This window comes from Emys orbicularis, chromosome 11, assembly GCF_028017835.1.
Source record: "Emys orbicularis isolate rEmyOrb1 chromosome 11, rEmyOrb1.hap1, whole genome shotgun sequence".
In the NCBI taxonomy this organism is placed as follows: domain Eukaryota; kingdom Metazoa; phylum Chordata; order Testudines; family Emydidae; genus Emys; species Emys orbicularis.
The window spans coordinates 50,428,181-50,445,490 of record NC_088693.1 but is presented as its reverse complement, the minus strand read 5'-3'; the positions used below and the strand labels follow the sequence as shown (position 1 = coordinate 50,445,490).

At 37.9% G+C, this 17,310-nt stretch overlaps 1 protein-coding gene across 1 annotated transcript in view; it reads right to left on the bottom strand.

The window, feature by feature from the left end:
• GULP1 (GULP PTB domain containing engulfment adaptor 1) overlaps positions 1–16,639 on the bottom strand; it is a 132,877-nt gene extending 116,238 nt beyond the window's left edge. Inside the window, exons 1-2 of the mRNA XM_065413677.1 lie at positions 16,632–16,639; positions 15,503–15,579 (exon numbers count right to left, since the gene is read on the bottom strand). Of these exons, the coding sequence (XP_065269749.1) occupies positions 15,503–15,579; positions 16,632–16,639 (85 nt within the window). The remainder of the gene's footprint in view (positions 1–15,502; positions 15,580–16,631) is intronic.
• Between the last annotated feature and the right edge of the window lie 671 nt (positions 16,640–17,310).

Genomic DNA, 17,310 nt, shown 5'->3' with positions numbered 1-17,310 from the left:
TGATTCTCTGATGCTAAAAGATACCGATTTACATCATTAGGTACCTAAATACCTTTACAATTCTGGGCCTAACAAACTTGTCCATAATCACACAGAAAGTCTGTGGCAGATCAGGCACTTGAATCCAGGTTTCCCCAGTCCAGGGGTAGTACTCTACACTGGTACACCGTAGTATCCTTCCTCTCCTGAGTACGACCACTTTGTAGAATTGCTGTACATTATCTCTAACCAAACAGAAAATAATCAGCAGAGTTGTCTGGAATTGGAGGTACAACAGATACACAGTCATGTGAAAGAGCTTCCTTTTATAAGCATGAATGCAGATCCCCGCATGCCATTTTAAAATCACATACCTTATTTGTACAAGGCTTCAGCTGCTTCTAACTAACTTATAATATGTCAAAATGTTATAGGAATAATATTAAAACACTGATGACAAACTGTGCTTAACATTGACCGCTAGGTAAAATTCTTGCTGGAAATAGAACGTCAAATTCGTCCAGTAACTCAATTATTTCAGGAGACAAGATAAGACCAGATAAGCAATGTCAAGCTACATAAGAAATAAATTTGACTATCCAGAAAGGCTTTGTGACTTTTTAATGGTATATAAAACCTTTTCATCCTGGGCAATTATGAGATTTTCCATTTTAATCACCTTTCACTGAATTTAAAATCAGATCTAGAGCCCTCATCTCTGGATTTCCTCCTCCTCCCTCTGAAAGTGCTATTTCAATCCAAGGTGGGTTTTCCTTGTCTTTCTAATATTTTGTTCACCATGCAGATGTTCCAAACATTGACTGCATATTACCCTTATTCTGATGTATTATGTTTATAGATCTAGAAGACTATTTTTCTTAGATTTCTGTATTGTATTCATTTATTCAAAAATCAATAAAAAAACAATAAATCAAAAGCAAAACTGTTATCTCCAATATTTCTACAGGGAAGGTTCCTGTAAAAAAATAATGTCTTAAACCATGTTAACAATTAGGTACAGAGTTTTAAAACTTTAATCTTTCACTGGATGGCCTAAATAAAATTGCATATCTTCCTTTAATGATCCATCTAAGAAATATACACCATTGTCTTGCATTTCCTGCTGTGAATTTTATTATGCTTTGACAGCATGTGTTAACTGCTCAGTGAAACACATTTGCCTTTCCTTTTCTTTGTAATGACTATTTTAAAATGCCTAGTTTATGTAAAACTAATCTGCTAAAGTTTCAGAAGAATAATTCTGAACATCAGATTTTTAGAAATCCACATAAAACATGATGTAGAGGAGAAATTAAATATTTGGGTTGGGGCCATTTTTTTCAAATGACTAGATGGCATTCCTGATTTTTTTAAATTTGTGATGAATTACTTTACTCGTGGTGAGTAGCGTTTACTTACACATATGACTATTCTCATTTCAGTTAGTATGAGTTATGGTTGCAGAATCTGGAACTTCGTTGAATGAACCACCACAAGAGTAGCGCAAGGCAAAATTCTGCCTTTGGATAAGCACATGCAATTCCCTTTGCCTTCAGTGAGTTTTCACAATAACTAAATAATTAACTTTTTCTGTTGATAACACACAAGGATGAACAAAATCCAGCTCATACTCGCTGAGTTGTGCTTGCTCTCGCAGTCTTAACAGGAGTAAAAGCAGTAACACTTATTTTTTTAACTAAACAAAGACCTACGCCTCTGAATGTGCATAAGGAACAGATCTGATTTGTAAGACATATATCTTTACACAGTCACTTTCATAACAAAATCACAACTCAATGGAAGGCATGTGTATAAAAAAAGCTGAATCTGTAGCATACAAAGTAGTTCCCTTTGAAAGTGAAGCTCTTGCATGAAAGAACAAGATTTAGCCACGTGTTCCTTAAAGTGGCAAAATTTAATATTTGATATTGTACAGTAGCTATAAATGTGCTTTTGGCTATGGTTGAGGAGCACACAGCATATCAGGGGTGTAAGGTGGGGAGAGAGGAAATGTATGCAATGGTGACCTTTCTACTCCCCTGATCCTGGGTTTGCTGTGTGCTGGGCTAATCTCTCAACATAACTTCTGAGTTGAAGACTGTTCTACATGACATCATAGAATCATAGAATATCAGGTTTGAAGGGACCTCAGGAGGTCATCTAGTCTGACCCCCTGCTCAAAGCAGGACCAATCCCCAACTAAATCATCCCAGCCAGGGCTTTGTCAAACCTGACCTTAAAAACCTCTAAGGAAGGAGATTCCACCACCTCCCTAGGTAACCCATTCCAGTGCTTCACCACCCTAAATCAGCTGTCAATGATGTGATGTGTTATTCTGGGATCACCAGGATGTAATGAACATTTAAAAAATTAATAATCAATACAGTTGGAAGACAAAAAATAAAGGAGAAAGCATCATAACCAAGATTAATTTGATCTTATATATTATATTGTATTTTGTAAAAGAATCATACTTTTAAAAATAGGTACACTATTTAGAGGGAGATGAGGGAAAAGTGGGTTTGCCAGGTAGCAGGAGGGTCCAGATTAAGAGAGAGAGGTCAGATGAGTGTGTCTATACTGTAATCACTGGGTGTAATTACAACTCAATCTTACATAGCTTTAATCTAGCTAGCTCAGGTACCAGAGCAGTGAAGCTGTGGCAGCTCATTCTCCAGCGCAGCTGATACAAACCCATCAGGAACCGTGAGTAATTACGCATGGAGCTAGCCCACACCAAAGCTCACAATGCCATAGCTTCGCTGCTCTGGGGTTGGAGCTAAATAGATTACAACTAGCTCAGGTATGTCATAATGAGCTGTAATCACACCCCACAATTACAGTACAGACAAGACATACCCAAAACTGGACTTCTCCTTGTTCTTTAAATGAGTGCAGTTCCAAAACACTGCACAATTACACAGGACAACCTATCTTGAAATGTGAATTTAAAATATTAATGAAAATATTTTAATGGTTCTGCATTTCTTATGACTGTAAAATTTCCACTGACTTAAGTGGCATACCATCAGATGTCTACCTACATAAGATAAGTCTTTGTTGGTAAAAATATCCCTCATGAAATGTCAGTAAGGCACCTGCAGACCCCCAAAAATTTGTTTGGCAATGCCAGAAGAAATAATAATTACAGCCTAATTTTACGTCCAAATAACTTCATCATGCTTAGGTTATTCATTTAGCTTCACTTTGAAAAATCAACTTTTTCCCGCAACAGGACCAGTTCAATTCTGGTCCCCATAAAATCAATGGCAAACTCCCATTGAATTCTGGAACTCTAATGGCACTTCTACATTACCCCTCAGTTCGGACTATCAATAGGTCAATAGCAGTGAGCACCAAAGAGCTGTGCTTTAACTCACCCATGTGGACACTGCAGGCGCAAACTAAAAGGTTCCTAGTTCGCATTACCATAGTTCTCTTCAAATAGGACTATATTTAAGTGAGGTAGGAAACTTTTAGTTTGTGCCTGCAATGTTCACACAGGGGAGTGACTGCACAGCACTCCTAATTACACCCCCATAGTCCAAACTTTGGGGTAGCATAGACATGCCCTTAGTTAGCAGGTAGCAGCTTGTGAACACCTCATAGGGACACTGGCGCATTAGCTGTAAACGTCACACTAGCATTGGAATCCCATTAACATGGGGCTGCTTGTGGCTGCAGGTTGGCAGCACTGTTTGCATATTAAGCAAGACCATGCTTAGGCAAAATTCACATAAATGGCGAAGATGTACTGAAAAGTCACAAGAAATATCTCCTAATCCTTATTTTTCCCTTGCATGCTAAGTTCTGATTTGCTTTCTGGCAGTGTCTTGCAGCATCTTTTTAAAATTTTGCTGTGATTTCATCTCATTTCAAGGCAACAGGAAAATAAGACCATTTTAGACAAATAAAATCCAGGAAATGGCAGAGACATTGCATCAAAAAGCCACACTGAACATTATGAGAAAACAAAACAGGGATACTCAATTTAACAGATGAATTCTTTCAAGAGTAAAATGCAGTTTGTTCTGCTCCCTCATCCCTTCCTTTTAAAATTAATTTTAACAGGGCTTCTTAGTTTAGTACTTAATTATTCATTTTCAAATAATAAACAAAACAGAACTTTATAATGCAATCAACAAAACAAATAGCTGATATTATTATTATTATTATTGTATCACTTATATAGCACCAACTGTGTGTTAATACTTTACAGACATATAAAACAGCAAGGCCCCAGCACAGAAGAACTTGAAGTCTAAATAAAGCTAGCAAACATACACATATAATATACTGAAAGAATTTTTTTAAAAATGATGTAGTGTACTAGGCTTGAGTTTACGGAGCAGCTAAAGGCAATTTGAACTAATAAATTCATAGCTTTCAGTACCCCGGTAGTATGAATGACTTAAGACTTAAGAGCAACATGCAGGCACAATATTGGTGTGCATGGAATAACAGCCTTCTGTTTAAATGCAAAAGGAATTTGGTGACACACATTAGAGAGGAACTTGCATAAAGGGCTAAGATACAAGCCCATACATTTCTGAGCATTATGAACTTCAGCCAAAACCTATTAAAACGTGAAAGTAAAATTCTACACTGAATATTTTGGGAGTGCACAAAGACTGGAAAGAGGGAAACACCGGCTGTGAAGTGGATCCCACAGATATTCTTCTGCTATCAGGGCCGTAGCAACAAAGAACGTGGCCCCCTCCGAACGGTGGCCCCCTCCGAACATATGTCCGGGCGGGGCCCCTTACAATGCAGAAACTGGAATGCGGTATTTATTTTGCCACTTTTAGGGGCCCCCTTCCTTGCGGGGCCCCCTCCAGTCGGAGGGTACGGAGGGCACTCGCTACGCCTCTGTCTGCTATAGGGCAGCAAAGAGGGAAGGGACACCTGAGTGGCATGTACTTGGGATTGGCAATACCCCTAGCCAACAGGCTAAGCCTCCTTGAGGATGCTGCATAAACACTTGCAATAGCAAGGCCCTTCTCCTAGAGTTTTATTGACCGCTAGACTGGATTAATGTCCTGCTATTACACAGATGCTCTGCGACTGGGCAGGATTGGCTCCTTACGCCCTCTTCTCCGATACTGCACCAGCGCTGCAAGGAAAGGACTGACTCCATGAGAGTTGCATGGATAACATTCTGAAAATGTCAAGAACAGTAGGAGTGTTCAAGTGTATTTTAGCTTAGCTCACGACCACACGTATCCCCCTCCAGAATGAACAAAGATTCTTTCATGACCTGCATTGCCTAATGCATGGTCAAAGTATCACAGTATATGGAAACAGGAAGAACCAATTAGAGGTGTTTCAGGGGCATACTGACTGTGGGCAGCTTTACCATCAAAATCACTTATGCATTAACTATGGGACAAATCCTGCAATCCTTACCAAGGTAAAACACCCTTTGAAGTCAACAGGATTTGGGCCAATAAAATTTATTAAAACACAGTGTCTTTACTAGCACAGGAAGTTAGAAGATGGCCTTGAGAGCCTTTCATGTGAAATCTGTGTGAGGGGGCACTGTTAAAGGTGTCAGTGGTTACTACTTTCAGTGCGGTGACCCCCTCTCCAAAGTGCATGGCACTACCATCTCTGCCAGCTACACTGAGGGAGGAGAGGGATAGTTAGATTATTTTTTTCAATTAATGTAAACAGTTTTGCACTATTACTTCGGTTGGGGATCAACACTTCCCTCACACTAATGCAAGTATCTTAGTGCCCTAGCTGTTTATGCCACAGTTCACTCCGCTTAACTCTGCTCTCCCAGCACATCTCATAATGTTAGTCTTCTGAGGGTTAATACCTCTGTATGAATGACAAGGAACAGGTATCAGGGTAGTCACTTCCACACTGTATACATTCTGTTTTGAATTTGGTTATCTATCTTCATATCAGTAAAGAAAAACTTCACAATAGGACACAAAAATGAACACCCTATTGGTTCATCTGGTGATGTATCTTGCCTCCATTAGTAACTTATTGCAGAGAAAGGTGAGTGCCTGCAACTTGCACGTCAGTTAATTACTCAATGCTGTACATTACATACATTTTTCTTCACCCCTACAGGACAGGAGTTTATATCCTGAAGCATGAAATTTGATTACCATTGTCATAGCTTTCACTTGAAAACAGTAATTACAGTGTTATTAGTGGTCATACATTTATCCATTTTGCTATCACCCAACCACAGTGTGTGTCTCAATGACAGTAGGAGCAGAGAATTACAGATGTGACTACGACCTAAGTGTTTAATAAAAGTAATTTTTTAAAGTTACTAGGTTACTATGATTAAGCACACAATCAAAATTATGAGCCAAATTCTGCCCATAGGTATGCATAGACAACTCCCAGTGAAATATACGTGATACAAAAACTAAGTGTTGTGTTGTTGGTGTTTTTTTCTCCGCCCCCAGTATCTCTCCTCCCCCAGTGATTCTTGGAGACAAGCATTCATTCTTTGTCAAGACACTGAAGTCTTATCTTCCTAGAACAGAATGAGGTTTGCAGAATGTAGAGCCTTTCAGTGTCCTTCCATCATGAGATTCAGGGTCTTATGAATGGCTTTCAATGGCTGCTTATTAAAATAACAAAATGTTATTAAGGCAATGTTGAGTTTGCATAGTTACAAAATTACGAAAAGTCAGGAAATGCAAATGCTAGATTCAAACAGTGACATTATCTCAACCTTATTTCATATACTGTGTGTTTTATGCCATACATTTTAGGACATAGATCATAATAAAGTGATCTACATATTTAAGCAGAAAAAAAAGAACAGAAATAATACATATGTAACACTGATCATGAATCCTCAGCTTTTGAATTTCTTCACTTTTTGTGACACTAACTATGCAGGTTTAATGATGTATTAACTTTTTTTTAACAAAAGGATTAGAATTGTTAAGCTAGTCACTTTGTGCATCTTATAAGTTCTGCTGCTCCCTAATGACTATGTTGTGGCTTAGCCAGAAGCCCTGAAAGGGGCAGTGTGTGACTGTATTGCTTCAGGAGCAAGCCAGAGATGGTAGTGCGACTCAGAGAGTGGTCCCAGGTTCCTCCCCCTCCGGAGGGAGAAGTAATTTTTGCCAGCCCAATGCATGGTGCAAACTACTACTGTTTCCATTACAATTTAACTGTGCTGGTTGGCACATTAGGTGAACAGGGTCAGAGAGGAAGCAGATGGAATCCAGGCTCTATCCATTCTTCACCCTTGACTACCCACTCCCCACCCATCTTTGCAAGAGGGGGAGTTAGAGGTCCTGTAGTGGCTGCTCTCACCACAGGACTGAAACTTGTGGTATAGTCAGCCTGCAAAGAGAAGTGTGTTTTATACCTCCTTGCTCCCTTGCGTAGGTGTGGAACACAGATCAACAATTCATTTTGTGGAAAATTTTGAAATTCAATGTTTTATTCCAATTTGCGAGGCATCCCCCCCCCTCCAAAAAAAAACAAAAAGTTTGACCAGCTCTAAGTATATTTTACCACCCTTTCCTAAATCACAAATTATTAGAGGAAATTTGTGTGAGTGTTCCAAGGGGAAAAAAATCACTTCTGGAGAGAGACCAAGCATGGAACAAGTCAGCCTGCCACTGGGTCACTGGCCCCTTTAAAGGGGAGATGGGGCCAGCCTGAGCTAACCCATAATTAATTAGCCTGAGGCGTAGGACCAAGGGCAGGCTGCAGAGACGCTCAGGAAGAGTGGGAGACGCTTTTTCTTTGTTGGGACTTTTGGTTGGACTCTTGTTACTCTGATGGCGTCAAATTTGCAAATGAACTGGAGCTCAGCAGTTTCTCTTTGGAGTCTGGTCCTGACGTTTTTTTGCTGTAAGATGGCTACCTTCTCCAACGCATCATCAGTGATCTACAGCCCATCCTGGACAATGACCCCTCGCTTTCACAGGCCTTGGGAGGCAGGGCAGTCCTCGCCCACAGACAACCCACCAACCTTAAGCATATTCTCACCAACAACCACACACCGCACCAATAACAACTCTAACTCAGGAACCAATCCATGCAACAAACCTCGATGCCAACTCTGCCCACATATCTACACCAGCAACACCATCACAGGCCTAACCAGATCAACTACAACATCACCGGTTCATTCACCTGCACATCCACCAATGTTATATATGCCATCATGTGCCAGCAATGCCCCTCTGCTATGTACATTGGCCAAACTGGACAGTCACTACGTAAAAGGATCAAAGGACACAAGTCAAATATCAGGAATGGCAATATACAAAAACCTGTAGGAGAACACTTCAACTGCCCTGGCCCCACAATAGCAGATGTAAAGGTAGCCATCGTACAGCAAAAAAAACTTCAGGACCAGACTCCAAAGAGAAACTGCTGAGCTTCAGTTCATTTGCAAATTTGACACCATCTGCTCAGGATTAAACAAAGACTGTGAATGGCTAGCCAACTACAAAAGCAGTTTCTCCTCCCTTGGTGTTCACACCTCAACTGCTAGCAGAGGACCTCACCCTCCCTGATTGAACTAACCTCGTTATCTCCAGACTGATTCTTGCCTGCATATTTATACCTGCCTCTGGAAATTTCCATTACATGCGTCTGACGAAGTGGGTATTCACCCACGAAAGCTTATGCTCCAATACATCTGTTAGTCTTAAAGGTGCCACAGGACTCTCTGTTGCTTTTAACTGAAGTGGTGGCTCCATTCAATTGACTGCTGTGACCTCTACAATGGGTGACAGGAATCTTGCTGCCTGCATTATGTACAGGATATTCAAGCTGGGAAAGGTACAGACTTTTGTCTGTACAAATTGCAATCACAACTGCATACCTACATTCTTATGCTCAAACTGACCCTGAAGTTTCAAAAGAGAAATCTTTAGGTAAAAAGTTGACCTCCGTTACTTTTCTCCCTTTCGGTACTCTAGCATGTTGCTACATTTTTCTGAATTGCTGGATATTACTACAATGAAGCAACATTTTTTCACTAGTGAAATTTGAAGGGAAAAGTATCCTCCAAACTTCATTCTGGTATAAAGAATAATATTTATCTGATGTTATTAAATCACCTTTAGTCTTATAGAACTGTTGGAAATATTCCAAAGTAAATGAACTCAAAGTCATCCAATGGCCACCACAATGGTGCAAAATTTCAGAATGGAGACTCCAAAAGGGGAAAAAATGGTAGAGATGACTATTAAAAAAGATCCAAATAAAAAACAAGACTGTATGTGTGAGAGAGTGTATGTATTTATATATAGCTATATAACAGTTTTTACTTCTAGCACAGCATTTGTTTGACAGAAATATGGTGTAAGTTTAATCATAGTTTGGATATTCATGCTAAATTTCCAGCAGTTTCATAAGACTAAGAGAGTGAGCAAAATATGAAATAACCCTTATCACTCTTATCAGGGTATGGCATTGTGAGTACATCTCCAAAATTTAATTCAACAGACAAGAAATAATTTTTCATGATAGCCAGCCATTTAAAAGATTGAGAAATATGCTTTAGTACAGGAGTTCTCAAACTGGGAGTCAGGACCCCTCAGGAGGTTATTACATTGGGGGTTGCAAGCTGTCAACCTCCACCCCAACCCCGCTTTGCCTTCAGCATTTATAATGGTGTTAAATATGTTAAAAAGTGTTTTTAATTTATAAGGGGGGTCACACTCAAAGGCTTGCTATGTGAAAGGGATCACCAGTAAAAAAGTTTGAGAACCATTGCTTTAGTATGAAGCAAGAGAAAGTTAACCAACAATTGTCAAAACAGGTCATTCCACCAAAAAAGTCACTGCAGACCTTTAACTCCCTGATATTCAAATACATATCTGCCTATATGAAAGTTTTACACACATACTAAACCTCTATGTGCTAACACAAATGTTTAAGTACCTGTCTACGTACATGAAGAATTACCCATTTTGGCCACATAACTGCAGGATTCGGGCACATGTGCAACTGTGGAAGCCACATTTCCGTGGCCAGTTTTGAAAATTTGGCCCACAATGTCCAACTTACTATACAAATGGGCAATAACGAACACCAATTCTAAATGGATAATTTATTGGTTATAGAGCTCAAATTCTTTGGCTTGAAAGCCTTTGTGTAAAATATTTGACCTTATGTACATTAAGCTCTTTAAATTGTCCTAAGGCCCTGAATCTCACAATGGAAAGAGACAAAAAGGCTCAAAATTCTTCAAAAAAACTATTATGTTCTAGAAAGCTACAGCTTCAGTGCCCGGAGAGCAAATAATGAACCTATGTCTCTAAGGAGCTTCCTAAGCTTAGCAGAGGGGAAAATTGGTTATTTTATTCGGGTGAAAATCAGCGCTCTTTCTTTTGAGCTGCCTAAAATACTTTGAAAAGTAGGAACCTATCATATGATTATTATAAGAATGCTCTAAGGATATTTTGGACAAATTAACAAACAGGGAAATACCAAATTCTAAAACCTAAAGGGCCACACTACCCTCTCACCCACAGAAACATGAAAGAGAGGAGAATATATTGCAAAATATTGTATGAGTTAGAACTTTCCCAGCTGCTGCCTAATGCTTCCCATGTGGTGAAAAATATGGGACCAAAGAGTAGCGGTACAACTGCATGAAGTTCCAAAATGAAATCAGACCAGAACCCTACAAACCCAAGAACATCCCTACAGAGAAACTTTCCCTTTACATTTCTCGCTCATGGTTACTCTCAGAAATCATGTTGATATATTGGCTCTTCCCTATATGTCTGTACACTGCCCAGTTCTGCTTCCCTTGCCCCAAATCCATGGATGCCTTCTGATTGGTATTCATTCCAGGGGACTTGCTTAGATCCTGGGGTAGTATGAGAGCATATTGCAGAGATCTCACTTTTTTGCCCCATCTTCCACTTATTTTCACCCCTCTGCAGAGGTCAATGGAGAAGATAATTTGGTCCCTACATGTTAAAGATTTTTGAATTCTCTCTCATATTTTACATATTGGAAAGGAAACCTAGCAGCCTACTGAGAACAATATAATAGTTACAAAAGGCCCTTAGAAAATAAAATGTGTTAGGTTACTAACCCAAAAGGGCCTCTGTCATTGAAATTCTGGTTTCACCTGTCACTATATTTCAAACACTAGAAGGGCTATGACTGAAACCATCTGATAATCTTTCATGCAAAAATTCTAATATTTGAAGCTAGTTAAAGTATTAAGAAGAAGAAAATGACCAATTTCTATATCAAAAGGCCAACGAAACTGGAGTAGCAAAGGGCTATTTGGCATGCAATTCTGTACCTTTCACATGCTCCAAGTTTCACTCTTGTAAGTATGGTTGTCTAGTGAAAAAAAGCCAGGCGTTCACATTATATGTTAGCTTTTTACTTTATTTTTGTTTAGGCCTCATTTTCTAATGAAATAAAACTCTTACGCAGGTGATCAGTATTTTTATGAAAAAAACACAAATGTTATTGAGTGACTATCTAAGAAAAAAATACCACAGCAACAAGAACACAATAAGAACAAGGATAACAACTTTTAAAATTCTGGAAAATTGCTAATGCATTCCACACAGAGAGTTTCCACAGGTTGTACTACAATAGAAAATACCCTTCTTTCTTTTTTATTTTATATTTAAAAATTTGTGATAAATTAATTACATACATCTAAATAAGAAATGTGAAACCAAAGGAAACTAGCAGTAGAAGAAATTGGTTTTTATATGTTACTATTATTTATTTATGTGCCATAGGTATTTCCTCCACTTTTATGGCTTCACTTGTTTCCTTCATGTCCAAAGGAAGAATAGGAAACACTAAACTTATGTTGTCTGTGAAATGTAGCATGAGATTATAATAATTCTGAAGATCATTTTATAGACAGTCCATTCAAGTGAAATCGTATTCTGTAACTTTTCCTTGAGGCATTCTTGTGATATTTCAAACTTTGTCATTACATTTTGTCTGTCTCTTTCCATAAATGACTGTCATAAAGAACCATGATCATTTGGCTTAGCTGTCAGTACAGATACAATTTCTCATACGTTGTCATTTGTAATTACTTCAATGTATTAAAGTTAGTGTTGTGGGGGTCTTCCATGTTTCATGAATCAATCACCTGGCAGCAATCATCACCGTTAAAAATGTTGTTTTCCCACATGATGTTAGAGAATTCAGATTTTCCCACAGAACAGTAGTCTTGACATAGACCCGTGTATCCACATCCAAACTAAGGCTGACACCTGTGCATTTATTTTTCGATGAAATCGGGGCATTAGAGTATAACAAACTATGGGCCAAATTCAGTGCAGATCCACACCCTGAACAAGTCAGTGAGATTTCACAGCTTGTCATTCAATGCTGAATTTGTCCCAGAGTGAAAAAATGTGGCCTTCAATTGCCTACATTTCCACCATGATTACCCTGTGCTTAAAAATGTCCCGTTCCATATGACAAAAATAATACATTTTCCCTGTGCTTCTAATGCAGCATAAATCAACAAACAGTAGCTCCATTTTGTTAACTTTTCTGTTTGTGCATCAGTATGATCATTTTCTACAGTAATATCTATAAATTCCAGGCTACAGAGCCAGCAAGAAAAACAGACACCCTTTAAGATATGGCCTCAAATACTGATGATTGTTCATTTAAAAGTTAATAATCTAATGCTTTCTGTTTGCTTATATATTTTACACACACACACACACACACACACGGTGTGTGTATGTGTATATATATATGTTTAGACCCTGATCATCCCTTCAGTTATATACATGTGACTTGGATACCAATATTAATAATAAGGATCACCTATATGTAGTCACAACATTTATGATTGCCCTTACAATACGTAATCTCTTTCTTTACTATAAACATATTAAATTCCCAGAAGAGCTTACAACTAAGACTGAAGACAATAAAGACAAGTCATATGGAAACAGCTGAGATTAGGGAGAGAGTTATATTAGTAGAGATGGGCAGAGATCACAATCTACTGCTGCAGTTGAGGAGAGGAAGTTTTGCAAAATAGTCACCTTGCTTGATTGGGTATCACTATACAAAGCTAAATTAAAGGTGATACATCGTAAGGATGGGACCAGGCACAGAAAAATGGGTCAGAGGAATACACAGAGAAACATATATGTGTTATGTGTTTGACCTAAAGAAAACTTTCACACCTTTTGACAGTGAAGAAGCAGGAATTTGTACAATGCTGTTTTGAAAACATGTTTTAGAAAAACAACTTTCCAACATCATTGACAATGACATCTCAGTTTTCCCCTTAGTTTTTAATAAGATCCATGAAAACTCTATTAATATAAATTGGTATATAATTTGCATCTGTTGATTTTAAAAGTAGACAGTTTTCATTCTGATATTCATTTCTTTTTCATGGTTCTTAAATTATTTAAAGTTTCTGCAACTCAAACACAAAGTACATTGTCTCCATGAAATATAAAAATGGATAGGCAATCCAGCTCTTGTTAAAGTCAGTGGAAAAGTTCCCACTGAGTTCTATGCTACGTTGATCAAAAGTATCAAAAGCATAAGTATCAAAATTTAATAATCATGATACTTGGTGATCTTACATTTATATTGCACTTTAACATAACAAATCAGGGAAAGTATTGTTCAGTGAAGCCTGTGTTCCTATAATCTGTTCTCACCAGATACCCGTATTATTTTCAATTACAACTTTTGTCTGCAGAGATTCTAATTCTTTATGATCGCATGTGTGAATAAGTGCTTCCTGAACTTATGAATGCTTTCAGTTGTCATCATTAGGCTGAAAGATGGGTGGGTTGACATTACCTATTCAATTTGAGATTTCAATTAATCAATTAAACCCTCACCTAATTTGATTACTCGGACTTTGAACACAATTGGTTCCTGAAAATTGTGTCGTAAGTCGAAAGGTTGTAACTCGGAACTGCAATCCACTCTATTGCGGGACCGAGCATCGAAAAGTCAATACCAATGGCCGTAAGTCGAATCAGGGTGTCAATTCAGAAATATCATAAGTGCCGTTCGTCTTAAGTCGAACGTCGTAAAGTCGAGGACTGCCTGTATTTAACTAAACATATAAGGGCCACATAAGACATACAATATGTTGTGGGCGGGGGGATGGGAGGTAACGCAGAAGGGATGGGGACTATGTTCTGTGGTGTATCCCTGAGCTTCAGAGGATTGGGAGCCACAATGATTAAGTAAGGAAGAATCTGACCATAGGATAACCCAATAGCCAAGTGAACTACCAAGAAAACCACCACAAAACATAAGGAGTCTGGAAGAACAGGCTACTTCTCATGGAGGGAGGGACCAAGTTGCAAATAGTATCAGCAGCCAATAGAGCAGAATAGGGGAAAAGTTTATCTACAGGAAAAAACTCTTCCCCTGGCTGTGGGGGGACTTGTGGTAACTGATGTAAAATGTGTGAAAATTGTTTATAAAAACAAATATGCTAAGGAAAATTAGGCAACACCAATAAACACAATGCGTCTCCAGGAAAACATTTGCATATAGATGGGTCTGTGGCCTTAGCATCAATAAACTAAGTAGATGTATTCGCCACCAGGGTCACAGAGATATTGTTACTGCATTTTGTTAGATTATTATAAATCACCTTAAGCTTCTAACTTTAATATAGATAGATGTGGCAAATATGAGGCTTTTTGTGGTGTAAATGGATGGATTCACATTGACTTTAATGGAGTTTTACTCATTTACACCAGCAGAGACTTTGGTCGATGGTCTTTATCACTTAATGGTCTTTAGAACAAAGATCTATTTGAATTCTGTGAACATAAGCCCAGAAGATGCAGCTCTTATTGTTAATGTTTTCCTCATTATTAATACACAAATATCATTTTCTGTTAAATGTTTTCAGTCACATCAGACAAATTTGTTTGTATTTGCTTAAAAAGAAAATCTATCTGTAAAACTCTGTCCAAAAATTAAATACATTAAAACAACCATATGAAAAAAATGAATGAATGAACTGAAAGATCTATAACTAGGAATTTAGCTGTTATAGACTATTTGGCAGTAGATACATACACTTTTAGAAAGTCTCTTTTTCAACATAAACACAAGATTAATTTTAGCCTTCAAAGCCCAGGCCTTTAGAATGAACAAAGAGTTGCTGTAACACAGGGTGGTTTAGTTCTATTAAAATTTGACTTTCCAAAACAGCTTCACTGGGAATAAAAGCTCAATCACTAGAAACAATAAACAGCAGCACAGAGACCTCCATGCCTCCCTTTAGCTGTTCTAACACCCTCTTGCATTCCCTCTGATCAGAAATCAATAATGGAAATAGCATGAGCTTCAGTACAGGCTCTCACAGCCTTATACTACAGACAGAAGACTCTTTATAGGTATGCATCTGGAGTGACTTGCTCCATATAATTTCCAGAAACTCATTCCTTTCTAAACTAATTGGTCCAATACAACTACTCAGAAAGGAATTATTCTGTAATACTAATATTTTTAACCTTTACAAGTATTTATGCAGAGCTTTGGTCTCCCATATAATGAAAGCCAAACTATTTACCTTTCTTTCTGCTGAAAGCACGGTTCATGTTGAGAATCAGCCAGTCAAATATGTTTTCTGTTTTGTGGCACTTCAACCTGAGAAGTAATGCACAAAAGGAAAGAATAAGGAGACAAATCTATAATAAAATGTCAAGTTAACAGATTATTTAAATATTATGTGACATTAAAAATGTATTTAAACTGAATTGGCCAACTTACATGTACATATATCTACAAGCATATGCCTGCCTTTATTATATATGAACATTGGTGTTGTACAAATTGATGGTTATTTGTAAATCTAAATACCTATCAAATTGCACAGGTTGCATGCACAGGTATAAGAAAGCAAATGCGTGCCAGACAGATTTCCTATGTACACATATAGAGTGCAACTAAAGTATCCTGTTCTACTAGACTCAAAAGGGAGACTTAAGTAGGGAAACTGTGTCCTTTCTGAAATAGTTAATTTAAAGAAAGAGAATGGGAAATAGTCTGCTTACGAAAAAAAAAAATCAGGTGATTCAGGAAGGTATTTCTTTGAACGTCCCAGAGAAACTGAATATGATTATTGGAAAGCTCCCCTCACTGCGATTTAACAGACAAAAGTGGAAATGAGTTAAATATATACTAAACAACTAATATTAAGTATACACAGACACAAAAGGAAGTTTTAAAATGAATGCTGAATATCTAGTGTGAAAGTGAATAAGAACATTCAGTAAGACATACCCTGTATTTATATTGCCCTGTTTTGTGCCTTGAGACTGTCAACTCTTTTCAAGTTGTGCTCCCCAGAAAGATTTTCCTTCAAACCAGTGTCATCTGCTGATGACAGTATTCCCACCATATCAGACCTGAATCCTTTACCTACACCTACCTCCCAGTCTGGAACAGACAGGTAAAGGATACAGGTCTGATATGGTGGGAACACTGGATGGATAGATAGATCCTCTGACACAAAATTCTTATCCTGATTTCAGACTCTAACCCTGATAATATCCTTAGAATTGTATTTTCTTTTTGCTAGCATTTTACAGACATGGAATCCTACACTTAATTTGGAAATACCCCATTACTTCCCAGTGTAGGCAGGCAATCTTCCTTTGGAGCCCCTTGCTTAAAACACTTTTTGTTTGGTTTCTTACTCGCCCATCCTCCCTTCCTCTGTCCAGGTGCCCCAGCCAACATGCTCGATCCATGGTGTTTGAAAATGGCCTCCCTCTATCCCGCTCTTCCCATGGCATTTTGAGCCTGAGGAAGAACGGAAAAAAAACAAAGTCGGATTTTCAAAGTGCTCATTGTTGCCATAACTCTGCTCCCACTGAAATCAATGGGAATTTTACCATGGACTTTGATGGGAGCAATGTTAGGCCAACATTGAATACTTCAAATAGTATTGTCAAGATGGCCCAGACAAATTAGTGTAAGCTTTTGAATGCAAATACGTGGAATACATTTTGCAAATTTTGTCCTGCTTTGCAAATAACTATATTTAGTTCTTAGTACAGTAATTACATCCTTATTTTCATGTAAAGATTGTATGTCTTTTAGATTAACGTATACAGGTAACTATACTTTAATCCTTTGTATTTTATTTTAAAATCACCACATATTTGATAGTTTTCATATCTGAGTAACACTATGCAAATTATGGCATAATTACCACCTATTTACTCTATAATGAATTAGCCTGAGTTGCAAATAACTTACTATGATCTCTAAAATGTATTTACCAGTATTGTTTTATGGAATTTTTTACTAAAACCTGTAAAGTAGTAGAGGTGTAGAGGACAAGATTAGGTAAGGGGTGGGGATGGGGGAGGT